Source organism: Melospiza melodia, chromosome Z, assembly GCF_035770615.1.
Source record: "Melospiza melodia melodia isolate bMelMel2 chromosome Z, bMelMel2.pri, whole genome shotgun sequence".
Classification (NCBI taxonomy): Eukaryota; Metazoa; Chordata; class Aves; order Passeriformes; family Passerellidae; genus Melospiza; species Melospiza melodia.
Genome location: NC_086226.1, coordinates 41996811 through 42018430, shown reverse-complemented (window position 1 = coordinate 42018430; position 21620 = coordinate 41996811). Strand labels below are relative to the sequence as shown.

The 21620-nt window shown below is 40.1% G+C and overlaps 2 protein-coding genes across 8 annotated transcripts in view; one reads left to right on the top strand and one right to left on the bottom strand.

Moving 5' to 3' along the window:
* Positions 1–15629, top strand: part of ANKDD1B (ankyrin repeat and death domain containing 1B) — a 27508-nt gene extending 11879 nt beyond the window's left edge. For 2 of the 3 annotated variants that reach the window (XM_063180536.1, XM_063180535.1), the window contains exons 8-15: positions 1012–1110; positions 2029–2127; positions 3707–3805; positions 7564–7662; positions 10162–10257; positions 12898–13096; positions 13763–13894; positions 14213–15629. In XM_063180536.1, coding sequence (XP_063036606.1) covers positions 1012–1110; positions 2029–2127; positions 3707–3805; positions 7564–7662; positions 10162–10257; positions 12898–13096; positions 13763–13894; positions 14213–14271 — 882 coding nt within the window. In that variant the 3' untranslated portion in view covers positions 14272–15629. The remainder of the gene's footprint in view (positions 1–1011; positions 1111–2028; positions 2128–3706; positions 3806–7563; positions 7663–10161; positions 10258–12897; positions 13097–13762; positions 13895–14212) is intronic. The other variant, XM_063180537.1, reaches the window with a different exon arrangement.
* The window catches only part of POC5 (POC5 centriolar protein), a 27858-nt gene continuing 21791 nt past the window's right edge, over positions 15554–21620 (bottom strand). For all 5 annotated transcript variants that reach the window (XM_063180532.1, XM_063180533.1, XM_063180530.1 and 2 more), the window contains 4 exons: positions 19282–19400; positions 18425–18538; positions 17413–17589; positions 15554–15971 (listed from right to left, as the gene is read on the bottom strand). In XM_063180532.1, coding sequence (XP_063036602.1) covers positions 15822–15971; positions 17413–17589; positions 18425–18538; positions 19282–19400 — 560 coding nt within the window. In that variant the 3' untranslated portion in view covers positions 15554–15821. The remainder of the gene's footprint in view (positions 15972–17412; positions 17590–18424; positions 18539–19281; positions 19401–21620) is intronic.

Below are 21620 nucleotides of genomic sequence, written 5' to 3'. Positions count from 1 at the left end.
GGAACAACCTGGGCGAGGTAATTTCCTTTGTTGCGGAAATGCCCACTGTGGGAACCTGCCAGTGTGGCTGATCATTTGTTCTGCTGGGCCAGGGGGCAAAATGAGTAACTCCTACCCAAGGCCCTCCTCTTGGTTTGTCAGTGACAGACTGATTTGAGAAGTTCCCTCTTATCCAACTTGGCTGCTCTTTTCAGCTGTGCCTGTTGTACGGCTCATGAGCCTCTTTGAAATGTGGAGCCCTCCTGTTTCCAAGGCTTGTCTGGGAAGGTTACTTCTGCACACAGAGCTTGTGCTGCTTGTGCCCCTGTCTTGGCATGACTAATGGTGTGACCTTCCCATCCAGATGGAGATGCTGTGATCCGCGTATGAACAGATCTCTCTTCCCATAGCATGAGCAAAGTACTAACATGTATTGTCTACTGGAATAACATCAAGATTTTAAGCAAAAAAAAATTAGAATTTATTGATTCTTTTGTGATTGTTGAAACACCAGAGTAACTTTCATTAAATCTCTGTGTATTTTAGATGTTAAGCAGGAGTTAGATAATTGTGTAGTTGATGTATCTCTTTTTATAGACTTGTGTGGAGACATGGAGACTCCTTCATTGTGAAAAGATTTGAAATAAATATGAAACAGGATTACTTCTGCCTAAAGTTCTCCTTATAGCTAGCACTTGGGGTTGTGAATTTGTCAGAAATCCATGACATTGCACTGACAGAAATTGGAATTACTGTACATACTAGCATAATAGTGATGTTTCCTGGTGTTGAATGGCAACAATAGTGGTGTTTCCTCCCCACCAAAAAGAGCATGATTAATATTTTTAGAATAATTTTCTGTATTGTAAACTTCTGTCCAGATAAACATCATCTGTCACTTAACTACTGGTGAGTAGCCGTGTCACTCAAGAGTTGGATGGTCCTGATGGAACCTACTGGGGTAATTTTGTGTCTTAGTATTGTAGTCACATCTCTTAAATTGGAACAGATATTTTGTCTCTTTTGGTCTAGAATGGAGAAACTGCATTTTACTTGGCTGTTGAGGGAGGTCATGAAAAATGTGCTGAACTCTTACTGGAGGCAGGGAGTGACATCAATGTTTTAACTCAGGTATGTACACAGCATCCCTCCTAGTGGGGCATACTAGACTGTGAAAAAGACCTTAATAGCAAAGGATATTTGCTCTGGCTTTTTTTTTTTTTTTTTTTTTTTTTAATGAAACCAGTTAAAAATAGAATGGGGAATGTAGAGAGTGCTAACAGAATAAAACCAGTGTGGATGTAAAATAACATTAGCTTTATTTGATGGAATACTGTGGTGGAGCTTTTCATTTCCTGTATGCCCACTAGTACAACATGTGACTAGAAAATGTGACCAACAAGGATAACTGAAAATCCTCCTTTTTGGCAGTGTATGTGACTGATCTGATGACAAACTTGTTCTCTACATGTGATTCCTGAATGGCAGTCCAACTCATATCTGCTGAATGGCTTGGCTAGCCTGCTGCAAGAAGTTTATGATTCCAGCAGAATGAGAACTTGTTTGTTTAAGCAGAATTATTTTGTAAAAATTATTTTTAAAATTTATTTTATATTAATTAATTTTTCTATTGATTTATTAACTGTCCTATGGATTTACTGATTGATATGATCATACTTGCTTGGTAATGGTCTAACACACTAACAGAATAGGAGACATGTTGGCATTGTTGTTGTCCATGGCACAGTATAGATGATGATGCTGATCTGTCTCTTTTAAGAGAAGTTGAATGGGACCATAGGATGTATGTGTTCTTTAGTATGTTTGTTGTGATATAGTAGAATTGGGAATTTCCTTCACTCTTGTCAAAAACATCATGCCAGCTGCTGATGTGCTTCATTTTGTATCATTATGTCAAAAGGTTTTATTGGTGGAGGGGATACTAAGACAAATTTAAATTCAAGATTTCCTGATATTTATACCTCTCTTTAATACTGTTTTTTTCAGCAATAAAAATGTAAGTTTTTCTGTCTATCAAATTCCTTTCAGAACAATAGCAGTGCTTTGCAGGTTGCAATTCAGAATGGACATCTATCCTTGGTTACTTTTCTTATTGATAAGAATATTGACCTGGTTCCTAAACCTGAGGTGAGTGTTTATCAGTATAACTCTTCTGCTGCTCCTCAGCCTGTCCTGTTTTTCCATGGGAATTCAGATTCAATCTCAATCTGAATGAGATTGAGTAGTTCCTTGAATTTTTTCCCAAACACACTATTATGTGGTTTCTAGGTGTTAGTTTAGCCACACACACAGACCAGTAGAGGCAAGATCCATTTGCCAGCCCAGTGTGGGCCTGAGCAGGCTGGCGCAGTGGGAGTAGACATGGCCAGGCTGCACCAAGGGCCAGGCATTTGGAGAAGGAGAGCCAAGTGCCCTGCTTGAATTTAGCAGTAGTAATGCCATGGGCAAGGAGTCAACATGATTTTGAATAAAGATAACTAAAATGTAAATAAACACTTCAGTGCTTTCACCCTCTGCAGGTAAATGCACCCTCAGTGCCTTCAAAATCTGCATGCCAACATTCTTTGTGATTTAAAAAGAAAGAGGTATTTATATTACCTAAATCCTCTCTCAGATTAGATATTACAGATATTTGAGATTTTCTATGAGTAGGAAATTATTTTCCATTTTTGCAGTACAGGATGAAAATAGAATCTGGGCTTTATGACTTACACCATGATCACTGGCCTCTTGCAGAAAGCTATCAAGGAATAACAATTTATGCTGTGCTTGAAATGATTTAAAGGTCAGGCAGTTGAGCTTCTTGTTGTCCTTAGCTTTCTGCAGCAGAAGCAACTCAAAAAATTTTTGAGTTCCAAAAATTTCCAAAAAAATTTCCAAATTTCCAAAAAATTACATTTTGCAAATGTTTCCATCATAATGTTGCATAAGAGCTTGCTTTATTTTTCTGTAGCTCGGAAGAGATGGCTGTGTTTTATAAGAACACTGAAGTGGTGCCTGGCACCATAAATGGTACTGGTATGGAATTATTCTTTAGTTGTATTTCACAAGAAACTGATCCATCACAGGTTCAATATACAAAGTGATCTTACCAGCCTAATGTGGATTTTGACTGGTCTTGAATCTGTCCCCTAGTTATTTTATTACATAATCACTCAAATAAAACCTCTATCTTACTAATTGTAATTTGTCATATAAATATGACAGTAAGTGACTTTAGTATGAAGAGTATTTCCAGCAGCAACACATGACAAGGGTTTGTTCCTGGAAAGTAGATTTCGACATCAGTTTACTAAATACAGAATGAGTCTGTCTCTAAGCCATTCAACAAAGGGCAAATCCCCTTCTCTGAGGAAGCAGGAACATTACCCTGATCTCTCTGCTGTCAGGATAGCAGCACATCCCAGGCAGGAACACTTAGGAGGAGTGCCTTGCTGAATTCCTAGGTGGTGGCACACTGATGCACACCCCATGCACTCAGCATTTCCAGTCTTCTCAGCTGTATTTGAATACCCACTTCCAGGTGGGAGCAGGCTACCACCTCTGGTGTAACTCCACACATCCAGGTGTGTTTTCTGCAGTGTTCAGCCTCTGCTAGAGCATGTCACCTTTGCAAGTGGTGGGCTTCAATTAGAACCTCTTTGTTGTTTGCCTGAGCTTGTAATAATATTCCTAAATATAACAATTTGTTATTTTCCCTCCACAGCAGAAGAATTCCCCTCTCCATTTAGCAGTCCTCAGTAATAATCTACTGGTAGTAAAAAGCCTTTTGGATGCCAATCACGACATAAACTCCTTAAATCACGTAAGAAAAGCTGGGAATTTACACAGCTTTATTGGTAAAGGGGAGATTACATGGATTTTGCTTGAATTTTTTTTCCTTATGAGCACAGGGTTCAAAAAATAGGAAGGAAGAGGCAGTTCCCTCCTAATCCTTTTGTGTGTGTACATATGTATTAGTCACTGGTACATGCTGTGCTAATATTGTTTGAGCAAGATAAGGATAGCACAATGCTGTATACTCAGAAAATGATTGGGTAATGTATTGTTCAAGTCTTATGGTTCATGTAATAAATGACAAAAATGTCTAATGGTATTGGCTTCAGAGGGAAGCCAGTGCAGAATGTCATTTGGCAGGAAAGAAGTTAATTTTTCCTTAAAGCAACCCACCAGGTCCAGTGTTTTAGATCTGTGACCAAAACAGGGCTGGTAAGACAGCGCTGTTCAAGCTGTTGCTGAACAATGCTTGCGCGGCACCAAGGCCTTCTCTGTTTCACACTCTGCCTCCACCTTAATCAACTGGGGTGCTCAGGGAGCTGGGAGGGGGCAGAGCTGAGCAGAGCTGAGCAACACAGCGACACCAAATGACAAGGTCACACATCTCTGTGATGCAATCAGTGAGCAGCTGTTAACTGAAAGGATGCTGCTTTGAGCCCATCCACAGACAGCTACACCTGTCTCCCCTACCTTAACCAGGATTCGTCTACCCTGCTTGGTGTCAGTGGTCTTTGGAGGCCTGGTTAATTGTTGGCCAGTTCACTGTAGATCAGATCTGTTCACTGTAGATCATATACACCACTGATTTGTACCATACTTTGGTGTGTCATGCTTGATGCCTTCTTTGCTGTACAAAATCTTCTGTGATTGTTAATGTCTATTTCTGCATTTTACTATGCTGCGTATCACTTTGTGTTGCTTTGCATGGTAGAGTGGTGATAGAAGCACTGGCTTGTGCCTGATCTGGTGTTTTTGGGCCTTACAGTGCCACTGAAGTGTACTCAGGTGACCTTCTCATGGAGAAAATCAAGAGTTGCACCTTTTCATTTCCCTCCTTGGAGAGGCACTTTGTTGAGAGAGGAAAGAATGGCATTTGCCCCTTCTCCCTCAGGACAGGTCTCTCCCACCTGCTTGTAATACTACTCAGTTCCTTGAATTTCCTCGCATAATCACACTTTTTATACTATTGTATGGCTTAGATTATTGTGAGTAACAATTAACAACTAATTGGGAATGCCACACAGGGATTTGCCCAGAGGCAGTCAATTCTCAGGGTCATCATGTGTGAAAGGAATTAGACATGTGCCTGAGGCTTTTACTGCCTCCCACTGTTTGGGATTTCATGCCTTAGCAGGAATGTAGTCCCAAGTAATTCATACACCATCTGAAGGAGGCCTTGCCTGCCCTGATGAAGCACAGGGACTTCCAATGCTGTGTTGGGTCTGGCCCTTGCCTACAGAGCTGCCATCCAGTGCCCTGGAAAGAGAACAAGGGTTTCCTGATCAAGGAGCATGCAAAGGGACACTGAGAAGCTCTGAAGCCACCATAAGTGAAAACTCCCTTAGTTGGAGGTGTCACACCTTTGCTTAACCAGAGACCCAGCCCCCAAATATAATGATTGTGCCTGAACTCAAGGAGAGATGATAGAAGTAGATGTTGATTTCCTTAGAAAGAGAAACAGCAGCTCCTGCTGAGGGGCAAAAGGGGGAAGATTCAAAATAGGCAACCTGGCCTGTAGCAGGACAAAAAAGGGAAAATACAAGAATGACAACAGAAGCAAAACTACCTGGTGTCCATCTCTGAATGACCTCTTAGGTAGGCAGCAAGGTAAACACATGGCTACCTGGCTGTTCCAGTGTTGGGAAGGTAGGGAAGCTCAGGGAGTCCACCTCTAGGGACTAAGGGATTGACAAAGTGATCATAACAGAAGCAGTCACTCCCATGTCTCTGGAGATGGCTCTTACTGAGCATGAATGCAAAGTGTTTCCTCAGAGAAGATACTGCAAACCAGCAAGGCAAGTAAACAAATACCAGGAGGTATCCAATATCTCTGAGGAAGTGGTAGCAGAGTGGACTACAGTGACCTGACAACAACTAGGTCTCCATCTAGGAGATGTCCTATGATGTCCTCCATCAGAGGACATCCAGTGCCTATGGTCCATATGGCAGAAGATTGTACAGAGCTCACATACACTGGCTCCTGACCATCACAGACTCCATGGCCCAGCTGTGTGCAGACAGGCCTGCCACCTGTGGCACTTCAAGGAGAGTCCCTCTTTCCCCTCCCCATCAGCCCTACACCTCAGCCATCCATCTCAGTGGAAAGACTGTCCCAGCAGACCTGTCGAGTCCCATTTGGGGCACTGTGGCTCACTGCTGGGGAAATGCAGCCTGGTCTCCCTCATGGCATGCAGAGGTGCTCCCCACAGTAGCAACAAGGATGAGTCTTGAGAAATCTGTGGTTCACCTCTTCCCATTGTTCATTTTATTGCTAAAGATTAATTCATACACATTTTTGTGGAAAACAGAGGCTGTCGTTTGTGGGTGGGGTAAACTATAAGGACAAGACTTTCTGGTCATATAAAACAGAGAATTTTATACATTTCTTCAACACGTCTTTTGGAAATATTTTACACTCTGTCTCTAGCATGCTGGAAATTGCCTACAGTAGGTACTTACGTATCCCTAAATTTCTGCAGGAAAGAAAGTAGGGTGTATGAATAAAAAAACCCCTTTTTATATATGGGAATAAAAAAGCAAGGTGAATACATGAGATTTTGTGATCGTAGTGTAAACTGTAAAATTAACTAATGAGACTTTTAATGTGGAACCCCTAGCCTGGTGTTTCTTAGTGTGCAAACTATAATTAAGATATAAAGGCCAAAGAAGTTCTCTAACCAGACTTACAGAATGTAAACTTGCAATGTCAGAGAAGCACAGGCACAAAACATTCATCTTAGAAGGATAAAGTGTCCCAAGAAACATACTAAGGAATATTCCCATATATGCAGGGCTTCCACAATTACTCCATTATTTGCGGCTGTGTTTCACCCACAGATGTCTGAATTTTCTTACTCTAATTTCTGTAAAAAAAAAAAAAAAAACAACATATTTGGGTATATGTAGCTGTGTGGAGACTATACAACCCTCCTTTCAGACTCAAAGATTTACTTGAAGGTGAATGCCATTTTAGCTGTATTTCTTGTTAATGGTTTGGCCTCGTTTAATGATTTTGTTTTGGGTTTTTTTGTATGTATGTTGTTTAAGGTTCACTGAACCCATTATGGAGCAGGTAGACTTCAGCTGTGCATCGTGATTTTGTGGTAGGGCCAACTAAAAAGTTCCATTGTGGATGTGGCATAATGTACTGTTGAAAACTGTGGATATCCAGTTCTCTTGGCATGAATTTCAGCAGGGAAAAGGTTACTTGAGAGAATAATATGGGTGTGGATTGCCAGACACATGAAGCCCTCTATCCAAAGCACCTTGCTTCAAGAGGGAAGAGAGAGACTGAGCTTGTTAGCTTACAGTACATTAGAGGGGCATAACAGCAACCTTTTCCTGAGCCAGCTGGAACTTCTGCCTGGTTTTCCTGCAGAGATGCCATATGCTGTCTTGTCTGCCTGATACAAAACTGGCAGATCACACAGAAGTTAAATGATTTCCCTCTGTTCAGTATTTTCTCACCAAGGTCACCTCTTGTTGTGAATCTGTTTTAGATTCAGCCTGCAAGCATGCTGCTTCTAAGTTTGACTCAATGCATTTATTTGGTGTCTTCAATTCCAGAGGCAGGAAACCCCTCTACATCTGGCAGCTGATCTTGGCAATGTGGAGTTGGTGGAAGTGCTGCTGAAGTCAGGCTGCAATCTCAAGACCATGGATAAGGTAAATTGCATTCCTCACACGTGTAAGGATTACATGATTTTTTGTTCTATAATCTTCCTTACAGAGATGCATAAAGCACATGTTGTCGGTTGTGTTTGCTAAGTAAAGCTAACTACAAAGGAAGTCTACTTTTAATATTGTTATAACTCAGAGATCTGATGGTTTTGGTGAAGAGCTGTAAAGCTCCCAAATTTTGTGGTTTGAAGGATAAACACTGCTTCCAGAAACCTTTCAAGGAAAATATGGTCTAGGCTTGCAGAGGGGCAAATGGCCTGTGGCTCATTGTAACTGTGCATCTGCAGCTGGGCCCAGTGCCAGGAGAAACACAGCTTTACCAGGGGCAGCGATGGAGAGTTTGCCCTTTAGCACTCCAGGTCATCTGAGAATCATGGTGACATTCCAGATCTATTCAGATGGGTACTTAAACCCTGAGATGGTGTTCTGCCTGAAAGATAGAAACAAAAATGGTAATGGCTGGAAGAAGTACCAAAGCAAAGTTGCTGGAGAAGTGCTTTTGAAAGGACAGAGTACCAAACCCAGTATTTAAATATTTTAAATAAATTACTGCAAGATTAAGCGTTCCCTTTTACACTGTTACCACTTTTCTTAAAATTCTCTATGACTGAGTTGAAGGATTTGATGTTTATTATGAGAAAAATCTTGCCCTTTTGTAACCTGAAAAAGTAACTTCCCTGCAGAAAAGTGTCCTGATGAGAAATGAATCTTTATGGATTAGAATAGTCTTGTTTTGCCCTGGGCTGATACGAGGCCTTGGGCTTTGTGTGGGGGTTGCATGGTTGGTATGTTTTGGGATGCTGAGGTAAGGTGCTGCATTGTGGTTTAGCCTTTCCGTTTAGAATCATGCCTACACTTGCCAAAGGGCGGCAGTTCTTGTAGGGATCAATCCAGAATGAAATCTTGTCCACTTTCAACAGCACCTTAGCCATTGGGAATTTTTTTCAACGTATTTGTATTCCAAAGGCAGACACAAAAATTACTTATTGCCTACGACCTTTAGCACCTGCAAGACTTTGAGCAAGGCGGTGCTCTTGTATTACAGCAACACTGTTAGAGGTTGTTGTGAGAATTTGGCTCTGAGCCACTACAAGTTCTAGTACAAGTCACCTTTCTGGATTCTGTTTTATTTCTTGGAGTAGCTTTTTCCTTGCCTATTTGCTGGATGACCCCTGAGACCATGCCACTGCTGGGAACATACGCAAGTACAGTGCCCTTTGAACTGAATTGGTGCTGAGATGCCAAAAATGTTACTGTGCTTGCTGAACAGTAGTCAGGAAGATGGGGAGCCTGCTTTGATTGCACAGTATTTTTCTGGCCTCCGCGCCCTGGCAGCAGTACTCATTCTCCAGAGAATGCCATGCATCTGCTCCTGTCAGAGGTCAGGAAATGCACTCTGTCTTTGGTTGTGAGAGCAGAGAGCTCCCCATGTGCAGTGCTGTACTGTATGTGCATGCAGGATGCCAGCAGTGTCCACACCAGCACAGGGGTGCAGAAACACCCCCCTTATCCACTGCCTCCTCTGTGAAATGCAAAGCACCTCTCCAGAGCTGAGCCCAAGGAGTTCTTGTGGTCTCTGGACTCTTCACATATAAAAAATGCCTATGCCTAAAAGATTTAATGAAATGTATGTTCATTGGCTTCCAATGTGATGCTCTTCTAGAACTCAAAAGGTATATTAGGGAACTTTAATCTATGTGGGGAACTGAAATAACTTATAATTTAATTAATGAACCTTCTAATTAAGGGATTGGCTTCTTTTAGACCTATTTTTCTAGAAATGCCTAGCACTTGTTATGTGGAGATTAATCATAATATTTAAATCCCAGTGCAGATCTGCTGAAAATAGACAATTCCAGAGAAATCCCTTTAGAGCCACCGTGATGCCTGCATCACAGTGAAGCGCTGATAGGAGAGATGGGTTCAGGTAGACTGAGCAAACCTCTGCAGCTGGTGTTGCAGCAATGGCTTTGAATAACTGTGACTCCTTCTATACCCATGAAGCATCAGCCTGCAGTTGTGCTCCTTCCAGCTCTAATAAGAAAGTAATTTTCTTTTTATTCTGTGAGTCACCTTCTCTTACCATCTAAAACAAGGGACAGGTTTGCCCTTTAAGCTGGATATTTCCAACTTTGCCAGCCTATCCATCTGAAATGCCTGTTTAACCATAGCATGGGAATCAGCCGTATTTGTGGTAGTTTGAATGTGGATGCAGTGACTGGAGTGTGCAAGCCGGTATGAAGTATGCAGGTCTGAGTGCAGGTTTCTGAAAGCAGCAGTACCTCACCAGAATTTTTACTGGGGAGTTTAGTGTGTGAGAAAACTGACCACCTCTGGGCTGACGTGATAAAGCTTATGCAGAGCATAGGACTTTGATTGTAGCTACCCAAAAGCCATAAAAAAGGGTCTGTAAACAGTCCCTGTGTTTTTCTTCTATGACACACTTACCCAAGATTATGTTCTGACTCACTGTCCTGCTTTCAGCATGGGAAAACTGCACTAGCCACAGCATCAAGGAGCCATCATGCCCTCATTGTAGATATGATCATTAAAGCAGAAAGGTATTTTGCCATGAAACAGGTAAGAGTCATCTTTCATTAAACACAATATGCCTAAGCTAAGGGAAAAGCCAATTCTGATTTTGAGGTATCTTTCAGCTGAGGTGGTTCCTTTTGGCAGGCAGTAAGACTGGCCTTGATAAACAAAAGTTAGAATTGGGAATGGGAAAGTCTCTAGCCCATCCAGGCTTTTTTCCTGAATAGCTGTAAAACTGTAAGCAGATCTTAGCACTTTCTGGCCTTGTGCTCTACACATAAAGGGATGGAGAGAGATTCTAGGCCAAATCCAAACTGTGCCATCAGTACCATGGCTGGGATATCATGGATCCATGTTGATTTCTGGATCCTTTGGTACAGTAAAATCTATGCTTGAAAAATAGCAGAGTGGAGATGTCTGTGATTCCTTTGCTAGCAAGAGCTCAGCTACTTCAACAGAAGCTCCCTCCCTTACCCTTGTGTGTTAATTATAAGATTAAATCAATGAGAAGGAAAAGAATTTCACAAGTGTGAATGACATGGCTTAGGTTGTCTGAACTTCTCACCTTCTTTCCCTAGTTGTTAATTAAATGAACACTGCATAGTGATGGGTTTCTCTAAAGGGCTACAAGTAACTGCCATATCAATTTGTGATTTCATTCTCACTCCTGCTTCCTGCTGAGTTAGCCAAGTGTATAAGCATACTGATCCTGTCCCAGAGCAGATGCAGGGGTTAGCTGGTTTTACCACCCCACTCCTGCCCTGAGTGGCCAGATCCATGACGCTAATGTTACAGGGCTGGTAAATCGCAGTTCTAGATTCATTATTGCAAAAAAAGCCTCCATGAACACTCTGTATTGTGCATTTGATTTGCACCAGTTCAGCTGGAATTGTCAGGTACATTAATTGTTTCTTTCAGTCTAAAGAGAAATTAGAAGTAGTCTGTTGCCACAGAAGACATGACAAGTCTGACAGCAGTAAGCCCATAATATTCTCAACCTTTTAGCATTGTTCACTGAATTTTCTGAAGAGAAGAAAAGTTGTTAAGCAGATGCTTTTCTGCAGAAGCACCAGTGATGTTGGGAAATACAAATGTGTTTGTATCCTGCTGCCTGAAGCTGAGAGCACAGCCTTTGGAACAGCTTAAATCTTATGGCTATGGAATGTGATGCTGGTGGAGTTACCATACTGGAACAACGGCATTTAGAACCATTATTTTAAGGACTGCATTTTTGTTACATTCAGCTGACTTGTCATTTGTGACAAAGCATTAGTTACAAAAGGAAGTGTCATGTAGCTGAAAGGAAGGGCACATGATACTAAAGTGTGACTGTCATCTCTCTGTTTTCCCTCTTCTCTATTTATCACTTCTACACAACCCTTCCCTGTCATTGTCTAGGCTGGCTGTAACTGGATTTGAGGGCAGCTGTTACTATTCCGCCTTGCTGTTGCCTCAAAACACCTTTAGCAGCAAAGGGAAGCTGTGCTGCTGCAAAGGGGTTTTCTTTGTTTGCTTGAGATTTTTTTCCTGTGGCTTTTTTTTTTTTTTTTTTAATTAAACATCATAAGCAAATGATCCAACCAGAGAGACCCTGAAGCTGTCCTGTAGAATGTCCTAAACTTTACCTTGCATGTGTTAAGAAGCATGAAATAACGTCTGCATCAGATTAATGGAGCCAAAAATACATGACAATGCTTAGTTACTGAACTGTGTTTTTTTTTTCTCTGTAAGTCTCTTGTGAGGTTAGGAAATAACCCTGCTGTATTTTTCTGAATTTAATTTGGAATGAAGCATTTTATGCTTAGTATTTCCATTTGCCATTTCCTTTTTTGCTTAGTATCTGCTTTGTCATCCTCTATCAAATTCATAAAGAATTTTTCCCCTTGAAGATTTACTTGAAATGGGACTAGTACAGAAATGTAATGAAATACAGAAAATAGCTGGAGCATACCTACCTAGGAATGTTCCTGGACACAGCTTAGCTAGGACTGAAATCACTGATTGACATGGTTTTTGCCCAAAAGGTGCCCAAACAAGAGGTAACTCCATCACTCCTGTTCCACGTGAGCCATGCATACAGTAAGAGCATCACTTTCAATTGGGAGGGTAAAATCCATGTGGTTTTGATTTCTGTCTGATTTTACTTTTGCAGGAATGAAACCAGATCCATGCTCAACACACATGTGCACATTGGTGTTTAGGAGTCCCTGTGATAGACCTAATGGTGATGGTGCCAGCAGAGGACCTGGAAGTCCACACTGCAGCCCAGTGAAGCTGACAGGGCAGAGGCAGGAACAGGTTGAGAGGCACTGTGCCCATGGTGCCTACCCTCTCTCCAGGGAAAGATTAGTGCTTTGAGAAGCAAGAGGAAAGTTTAAGAATTGTGCCTGAAACCCAGCTGTGTTCTAAACATGACATAGAAAGAACCAAGCAGCACAGCACTGCTGACACAACAGTTGCTGTTACTTTGCTTTTGTGTATCAAGTACCAACGTGGCTTATTTTGCAATTAACTTACAAATACATAGCAACAAACACTGAAACTCTTTGTTTCAGTTCTGTTTTTATGAGCAATATAGAGTTCCTTTTCAGGCACAGAGTAAATCATCTGTCAGCAGCTACAGGGCCTCACTGAGCAAAGATTCCCAGCTCTGTTACACAATCTATCACCTGCTTTCTTTTTCAGACACATCTAGCTCATAGTGGTAATGGGTCAGACTTCAGCGTGTCCTTCAAACAAGATCACAGCACACAGACCAAGCAAATCCGCTCCTCCCTTTGGAATCTAGCATACAACCAGTTAAAGCCCCATGAATGGAAAAAACTGACTGTGTTCTGGAAGTTCACAGATGAACAAATTAAAGCCATTGAAGAACAATGGACAGGTAACAATATCTGAATGGCCAGACACAATATATAGGATAAAAAAACCCCACAAGGCAGTATTGCTTTTTAAACTATGTGAGTATCCCATAGTGAAGGGGTACCAGCCTTGTTCCTGGTTCCTGGGAAGCAGTGCTGTAGCAGTACAGCACACTCTGCTCTCCCTCTTGGCCTGAAGGAGCCTTCCTCTTTGGAGATCAAAACTAGGAGCCATGAGCATCATGGAAGATTCTTGGGGGTGATGCTGCAAGTGAGGACCTGGGGAACCTCATGACACAGAGCAATTTTGCTCACATTCTGTCTGCACTGCTGCCATTAAACAGGAGTTTCTGGCTTCAGGCCTCTCAAGTGCTGGGGAGACAGTGCTTCTGCAGCACATACTGTACTTGTTACTACTACTCCAGGGTATATTTCCACAGCTTGGGGAAAAATGAAAGTAAAATTCCATTTTAAGATGTATTACATAGTTTTTATGTCTTCACAGTAGCATTGAGATAAAACAAGATTTTTTTTTAACTTTTGTAAACTTCAGTCTGCATTTTTCTGCTGGATGAGAAATGTAATAAGAGTAAAGGAGTAAGTTTAAAACCTCTTGGAACTTTTAAAGTGCAAAAGCACAAAATACACTCTTTCCAGCATATTGAACAAATATTTTGTGTATTGCATAGGGAAAAAAAGTTACAAGGAACATGGGAACAGAGTGTTGCTCATCTGGTTACACGGTACATTGCTGGCTCATCAGAATCCTGTTAAACGTCTGTATGAAGATCTGGTGAAAGCAGGACTTCAGCCTTTAGCTGGTAAGTTGATACAGAGCACATTACAGTGTCCTCTATGAGAGTGCAGTGCCATGCTGAGCTCCCTGCTGGTGCTGGGAGCTGTGGCCAGGGCAGGGGTGGAGGACACTTTCTTCTTGTTGGGACTGCCTTTCCTGAGGGCTGAGGCTGTTTGAGAAAGAGCATTTATGTCAGACTTAAGGTTTCTAAAGGCAGACATGTGCAAACCTTGCTTGCCTCATCTCCTGCACACACAGTTAAATTGTGAGCGGCCATCCTTCAGTTAGTCTGAACTTGTGCAAAGCAGAGCACACCAATCAAGGGTTTTCTCTTACTTTACAGAGAAGATCAGAGCTTCAGTTAGCATTGGCATGGACTCCAGAAAATGTATCATTTCATGAGTTCATCAACAAAACATGGCATATATGATGGAATTACATGCCAGAAGGAAAGTGGCTTTCAAATATCCTTTAGGGAAACAAAAAACATATTTTGAAGTTGCACAAATTTTTCCACTCTAGAAGAACTTGCACTCCTGAAGTTGTTACTTTTTTCTCAAATGCTTGCTAAATAGAAATATAAAACATTTAAGAATGAATGGCTGACTGGTAGCTTATAATTGCTAAGCAAGATTCACCACTTACAATTTCTACGTCTGACCTAACACTGATAAAGTAATTCTGTACTGGAAATGCAAATTAAACTACTTTGTGTTTGATGTGAAATGTAAATAAGAGGTTTTCTACATGAAAAAAATTAAATTTAGTAAGTGAAAGTTATGTGTATAAATCAATTAACACTGGCAAATAACTTGACATCTGGCCTCATTTGGGATTCAGGTTTTTATAAATTCTTGCTAGGATTATGAAAAATCTTTCTACTATGGCGTTTGATTTATGTAGTGAAGAAACACAAAAATGTTATGTGTAAACACCACATGTGGCTGCAGAATTTTCTATCATGGCATAACACTGCATACATACCCTCAAAAGAGCATTTGATACTTAATACTTCACACATCTAGCAATTATTTACTTATTTCTTGTTTATATCTTGAATTACTACTTGCTGACTGTGTTTAACGGTTTTCTTATTACTGAATACATTTAATATCTGAAAAACTATGTAAATGTCTGTTTTAGTGATCTTCTTTATAACATAGCAATAGTTTTATCAGGTAATGGAGGAATTGAATTGCCTTTTCTGTTTGCACATGGCTAGCATTATTTTGTGCTGAATTCTACTGTTTGTACTAAAAAAGTGATCTGATCTTAGCCTGAAGTCTTATTCCAAACTGTCCTCCTGTTTGCAATCTTCTTTGACTCTGCTGCAGAGTGTCCCAGGAATATGAAGAACAGACCAGTAAATCATAAAGTTCTGGAATTAGGGACCTAAAGTACAGATGCTTGGATTCATCAAGTTCTGCAACATTAGCTTGCAAAATGAAAATGTTTAAGAATTTGATGGACTGTAGCTCACCTAGCCTAAACTGCACCCTGGCTGTGGAGGACGCTACCCTGCTGTTCTCCATTTACATACACTGTTGCAGGATATAATTAAAGTGCAGGTCAGCTATACTTACATGCATAAGCAAGTAAAAGTGTTTGTAAGAAAAAAAAAATCATTTTCTCTTGAACAAAGATGTTAGTATCATTGGGATTAAACAAGAGATTCAGACAAAAATGACATTGTATCCTTTATTTAAAAAGTGTGCTAAAGATTTCTTAAATAAAAAGTGTTTTTCTTGATAATAAAAAGTTTGGAGGTAGAACAACAAGCTCAAGCTCTTTTTTCCCCTCCAGGTTATAAAAGCACTTTCACTTTAAAAACCTTCCTTTTTTAGAAAAGGGTACAAACATGATACGTACTTTAGGCCTTACTGCATCAAATCTGAAAGGATGGGGAAGTGGTACCTTGATTAAAAAGCCCTACTGGTGAGAAAGACAGTCAGTCAGTCAACAACTTTTATTGACTGAACACTGGTATGAGTTTGGCTCTGAAGCACTCGCCCAGCTTGTCCTGCAGGTCTTGCAAAGGTAGAGCCAGAAGAGTGAAGCACAGTTCGAGGATACTTAGCAGCCGTGGCTTGTGATATGGTTTGCTGAAAAGTAATAAGATACATCAAAACACTTAATGACACAAAAAATTCACATTAAAATAGCTCTAGGCGAGCTGTAGTTTAAAAGGAAGGACCTGCAACCTAACAAACTGAAATACACTTTTCAAGAAAGAAAAAAATAAATGGTCATTTAATAGAAAGAGTAAGATTTTTTCCTTTCTTATCTGTAAAACACTTTTTAGAATACAAAGTGCTAAACTTCCAGTTAACTAAGTATTTTAAGCTTTTATCATCTTAGTCTTATTTCAAGGTTGGCTTGTTTCAGTATTTTACCGTACTGTTCACAATTTTCCACTGCAGCGCCAATTTTCCTTTTGAAGTATTTGTTACTTCAAAAGGCAGTCCCTGAAAGATCTTTGAAAATAAAAGATTTGCAATTTTATCAAGAAGTAATTTTCTGCCCATAAAACTAGCCACCTTAGTGTAATAAACCATATTCATTCTGCTTTTTATCAAGGTAAATTCTCTTCCTTCTCAAATTAACTCAAGACCAACACTTAAGATTTTTAATTGCAGAACTGGTACACAGTATGTATCTGCAGGCCTGTCACAGTTATTACATTTTTGCAGGTTAGCTTTTGCAAACAGTAGTTCAGGTGCTTTCCTTGTCACACTAGTCACAAAATCTGAATCCAGAAATTGTTCCTAATGAAATAATTACCACACTGAATCTCTAAACTCCTAAGAACATAAAATTTAAACATCAATTTCTGCTTAGGAACCCAAATTCTTGAATTCTTCTATGTGAAGCAAGCCACATGGCTGTGAGTCACAGGAGGAGATGGGGGCCTTTTCTGCTTGTGGTACTGCCGTGATGGTGAGGAGATTGAGGGTGTCTGGGGAGTTGGGAGGAGACAGAGCCAGGACAGGTGACCCAAACTGACCAAAGGGATATTCCAGACCATGTGGCACCAAGCTCAGAATATAAAGTGGGGACAAGAAACAGGAAAGGGGGGGACACTTGTGGTGATGTCATTTGTCTTCCCAAGTAACCATTTTGCATGATGGGGCCTGGCTCTCCTGTAGATGGGTGAACACCTGCCAGTGCATGGGAAGCACTGAATTAATTCCCTGGTTTGCTTTGCTTGTGTGCACACCCTTTGCTTTCCCTATTACACTGTCTTCTTCTCAGCCCGTAAGTTCTCCTGCTTTCACCCTTCTGATTCTCTTCCCAAACTCTCTGGTGGGGGAGTGATTGAGTGGCTGTGTGGGGCTTGGCTGCTGCCTGGGTTTAAACCATGACATCTCCTCAACAGTGCCTTCTACACAAAGACACAAAGTACTGTTTGCTCTTTTCAGCAGGCCTAAAGTCTAATTTGTCTAGCTTGTCTAATACCTCTTCGCAAGGTAATTTTCTTCAAAGTATTACCAGATGTGTTGTAATAAAAAGACTTTAAGAACATAAATACACAATCTGATTTACCTGAGTGACTGGATGATGCTTCTCAACAATAACTGAACTCATGGGTGGAGCAACTCCCATCACTGCTAAACTCCCAGAAGCTCTGGATTTTTGTCCCATATCAGCTCGGCCTGTGATTCGAGCAGTGATTGTTCTTCCTGCTTTCTGTTGTGCAGATGTTATTACTTTTGGCATGGACTATAAAAAAAATTAAATATTAATTAGCAAAAAATTCTAAACATAATATTTACAATGCTAGGTGTTTCTGCTCAGTTTTATCTACCACATGCCCAAATGGAACATGTGATGTTGCAGGTAGTCCAATTACATTACACAGGACTGAATTTGCTCCACCTGGCTGCAACCAGGATTACTCCATTTTTTCTACTTGTGCGATAGCATTTCAAGTAAATGACTTCTGTTCTGAGGGAAACAAGACTAATTTGACAAAAATCAAGAAGCATGGATAGTTTAGCTTTGCTGGCTGACTGCATGCTTGAGTGACAGCTGAAGGTACTTCCATCATTGTGGAAAACCTTTCTAGCAATGACAGAGCAGATAATAAAAAAGCTCCCATGCATACAAAAATGCATCTTTCTCTGACAGCTGATAGCAAACTCTGTCAAATATGGAAAAGAAAGGAGGGCAGTTTAGCACAAAGCACAGAAAAGGGAATGAGGGAGAAATTTCAAAGTGCAGGATAATGAGACAAGGATATGAGCACTTTCCATGACAAAAGTCAAACACCAATTATTGCTGTTGCACTATACCTGAGTGCACTCTTCTATTCTTCACTTTCCCACACTGCCCTACCTAAAAACAGAATTTAAACTGCTCCTAGCATAAATGAGTTTATGTAACATAAATGAGCATTTTCAACCTAGTGTCTTCATACTGCTATGTAAACTCTATGGCAGTGTCCTCAATTACATACCTGTGTTGCTCTGAGAAATGCACAAATAACAATACCCAAACTAATATTTGTTATGATTATGTCCTAAAAAAAGAAAAAAAGTTAACTTTAGCATGTTACCAGTTTTTGCGTTGATGTCACACCAGATCCTGATGTTGTGCTAGTGATGATAACTGGAGAATCAGAATCTAGCCTGGTCTCAGGAGTGCTTGCATGAGCCAGGTGGCAACAAAACTGAAAAGAAACCAGTTTATACAGAATGAGTACTACTTTCTAGAAAATACGGTTTTACTCCTTAGATAGCCAGTTTTCTCACCATCCCAATTACCCTTTTAATTGCAATGTCTTTGCAGATATTTTACCTCTAGTGTTACTGTTTATTGTCTAATATAAAATTACTTGCCTAAAATTTGTAGAAATGGTGTGAATAACATTTGACACTATTAGAATGAAAAGTAAGGAGACAGGCATGCACATCATCTCTGTTCTAACCTACTCTCTAGCATGATACTGTTTTACAATGGCAAAGTTTTGAGGATGACTCCAGGGCAGGTCCAAAACAACCATGCTACTAGATGATGATCAGGCTAAGTTGGTATGACAGGACAATAAGCTGAGTTCCCTTAATGTCTGTAGGTGTTACCCTCCTAAAAAAGGAGTCTGAAGTCAAGCCAGCTTTTCATGTTTTGAGAACATACTAAATTCAAGTTTATAAAAAAAAATGCCTCTTAACAGCTTTTTTTCCAGAGAGAACCTTAGAGAGCAAATTATACTTATTGTAGTGACCTTGTCTTCATTAGTTTAATGCATTTTCACTAAAATAAAAAAGAGCTTAATGAAAGTACAGCAAGCCACAGCAGCTGTGCCCCATTCACAGTGTAGTCTGAACACATTTGAACTCTCTTCAAAAAAGCGCCAATCAAGGTATTTCTCTTTTGTCACTAGGAAATACAGTTCTGTTCCAGCTACAGGCTTACCATGTTTTCCACCTGAACAGCAGCTGCTGGTGGAGGTGGTGGTGAGGGTTGATTATATTGTGAAGGAGGTGGCCTTCCTGCACCAGTGGTTGCATGATCATTTCTCCTACTTCCTGTATCTATTATTAGAAACACAAAGTAATGGGATAAGCACATAATCTAGCTCACCCTAAGAGGTGGAGATATGGGGGAAAATAAGTTACAATGAAAATTTTAATATTTCTTTGGGATTTCTGTATAATCTAATAGAAAAGAGGCGGCTGCTCTTTATAGAGGTAGGTAGACAGATATAAACAAACATTCCTGTATTTTGCCCTCTTTTAAGATGCTTATAAATGTTTTTCAAGGGGCGTGTTTCTCTATGTCTCAACATCCCTGTGGCACATGTCCCCTACTTGTAGTGCAAAGAACTGAGGTTCATCCTACTGCTTGCCAAAACTAAAATCAGTGTGCAAGTGGTGCTTTTATCCCTAAGAGAGAAAATCCAGTCTAGGTAGTAAAACACGAAGGTCATTTGCTCATTCCAGGAACTAGAGTGACACCATGTGGTAGTTGTGTTTGGTTTTTTAAATTAGCGGAAATAAGAAGGAAAAATAAAAGGCAGGTGCTTCAAATCTGTGCAATGCTTGTAGACGTCAAGAGTAAAAGGGTACTAGAATGTGCATTTTGTACATATCTATGTGTGTACACACACATTAAGCTTAAGCACGGACAGGACCAATGCACAGTTATACATCAGTAAGATCTGATCTATTCTACTGGAGGAAAACAATATTAGGACTTTTATAAGCAAAAACTTATGAATTCCTGTGGTGTCAGTGTTCCTTTAAATACATGAAGAGGTTAAAAATAATCTTAATATACTACTAAGTAATTAGGCAGGTAACTTTAGCACCATCAACACTGACCCTAAATATTATGAAGCCATCAAGTTTGTGACACATGCACACTATTAACTGTAATGATATATGATAGGTATTTTATCTGTAGATTTTGTGTATATTAAATGTATATTAAAATAACCAAATAATAAATTTGTAAAGGGGTGAAATTCTGCATTTTATGTCCAGTGACAGTAGGTGGCACTGCAGTGTTCATATAGATTTATAATTGCTGACTGGTTCTGGCACATGGAAGTTTTGATGTCCACAGATCAAAAGACTAGAAACAAATCACAATAATCTTCTCTGATGTTTGCAGTCCTCCAGTGTCCTGATGACTGTTCTACCTGATTAAGAATGCAGATCAACAGTTGTTCAATCACATTAAATAATTATGTAACTAACTACATTAAAACCACCATCTGGCTGTAAGCAAAACATAGTATGATGGCTGGGGCAGGAGAGAAGGTGGTACCAGAAGTGGTGGAAGCTGATGATCTGCTCAGGACCGAGGACAAAAGAGTCTGTGAAATGTTATGAAGCCTGATTAAAAAGCATAATAGTGGATACACAAATAAATGAGTTATGGGTACCCTAACATGCAGCACAACAAAATCTTTAGGTGTTGTGCTGGTGTAGAGTATCAGTTCCAGCTTCTTAGTAAAAATCAAGCAAAATTTTGGGTCCATGAAAATAAAGGATTGGTCACAACTATTATAGAGCTCAGTTTTCTTTATTTCTTTACTATTTACTCTCATTTTTATAGGTCTACAGAAACAATGCTTTCACACCAGTCAATAAACCTTCATTATTAGGGAGACCTGGTGTCTGTTGCATGTTTTTTTAAAACAACAGACAAACAAATAAAAGACAATGCTTCAAGATAGAATAATTCTTAATTAATAACACTGTGAAAAACAAAGTTTTTGGGAAATGCCCTGTAATTTTATTCCCAAACCCAGTATCTTCAATAAATCATTCATTCTTAACCTTCTACCTATACCGATCCTAAATTTTTACTAGCACACAGCTACACTTTGCTAACAGCATATTAATTTCTTAAGCAACTGCACAAATACCATTTATGTTTAACAGGCTTAGACAGCTGCTCAGGTTAAGTATCTTCTTACATCTTCTTCAGGTTTTTATTTTCTCTATCTATCATTTTGGTGGAGAATTTCTCTCAAGTAGTTCAGAAACTTCTGTATAAGATTGTTAAATTTAGCAACTGAAGTTACTTGTCTCAGGCTATTAACCACTGCCGGTACAGATAGCTGTTGAGCCACACAAATAGCTGTGGCACTCCTGCTGGCACAGCTATTTTCTCTTTAACCTAGTTGGCTCCACCAGCACAATTTGGTTCCCACTGCTATGGGTTGTCTCAGTCTGAGAGAGTGATTTCATTGTACCTGTAAGCATGTGCAGCACTTCCCTGTGTAGCTGCACAGGTTTTACAGG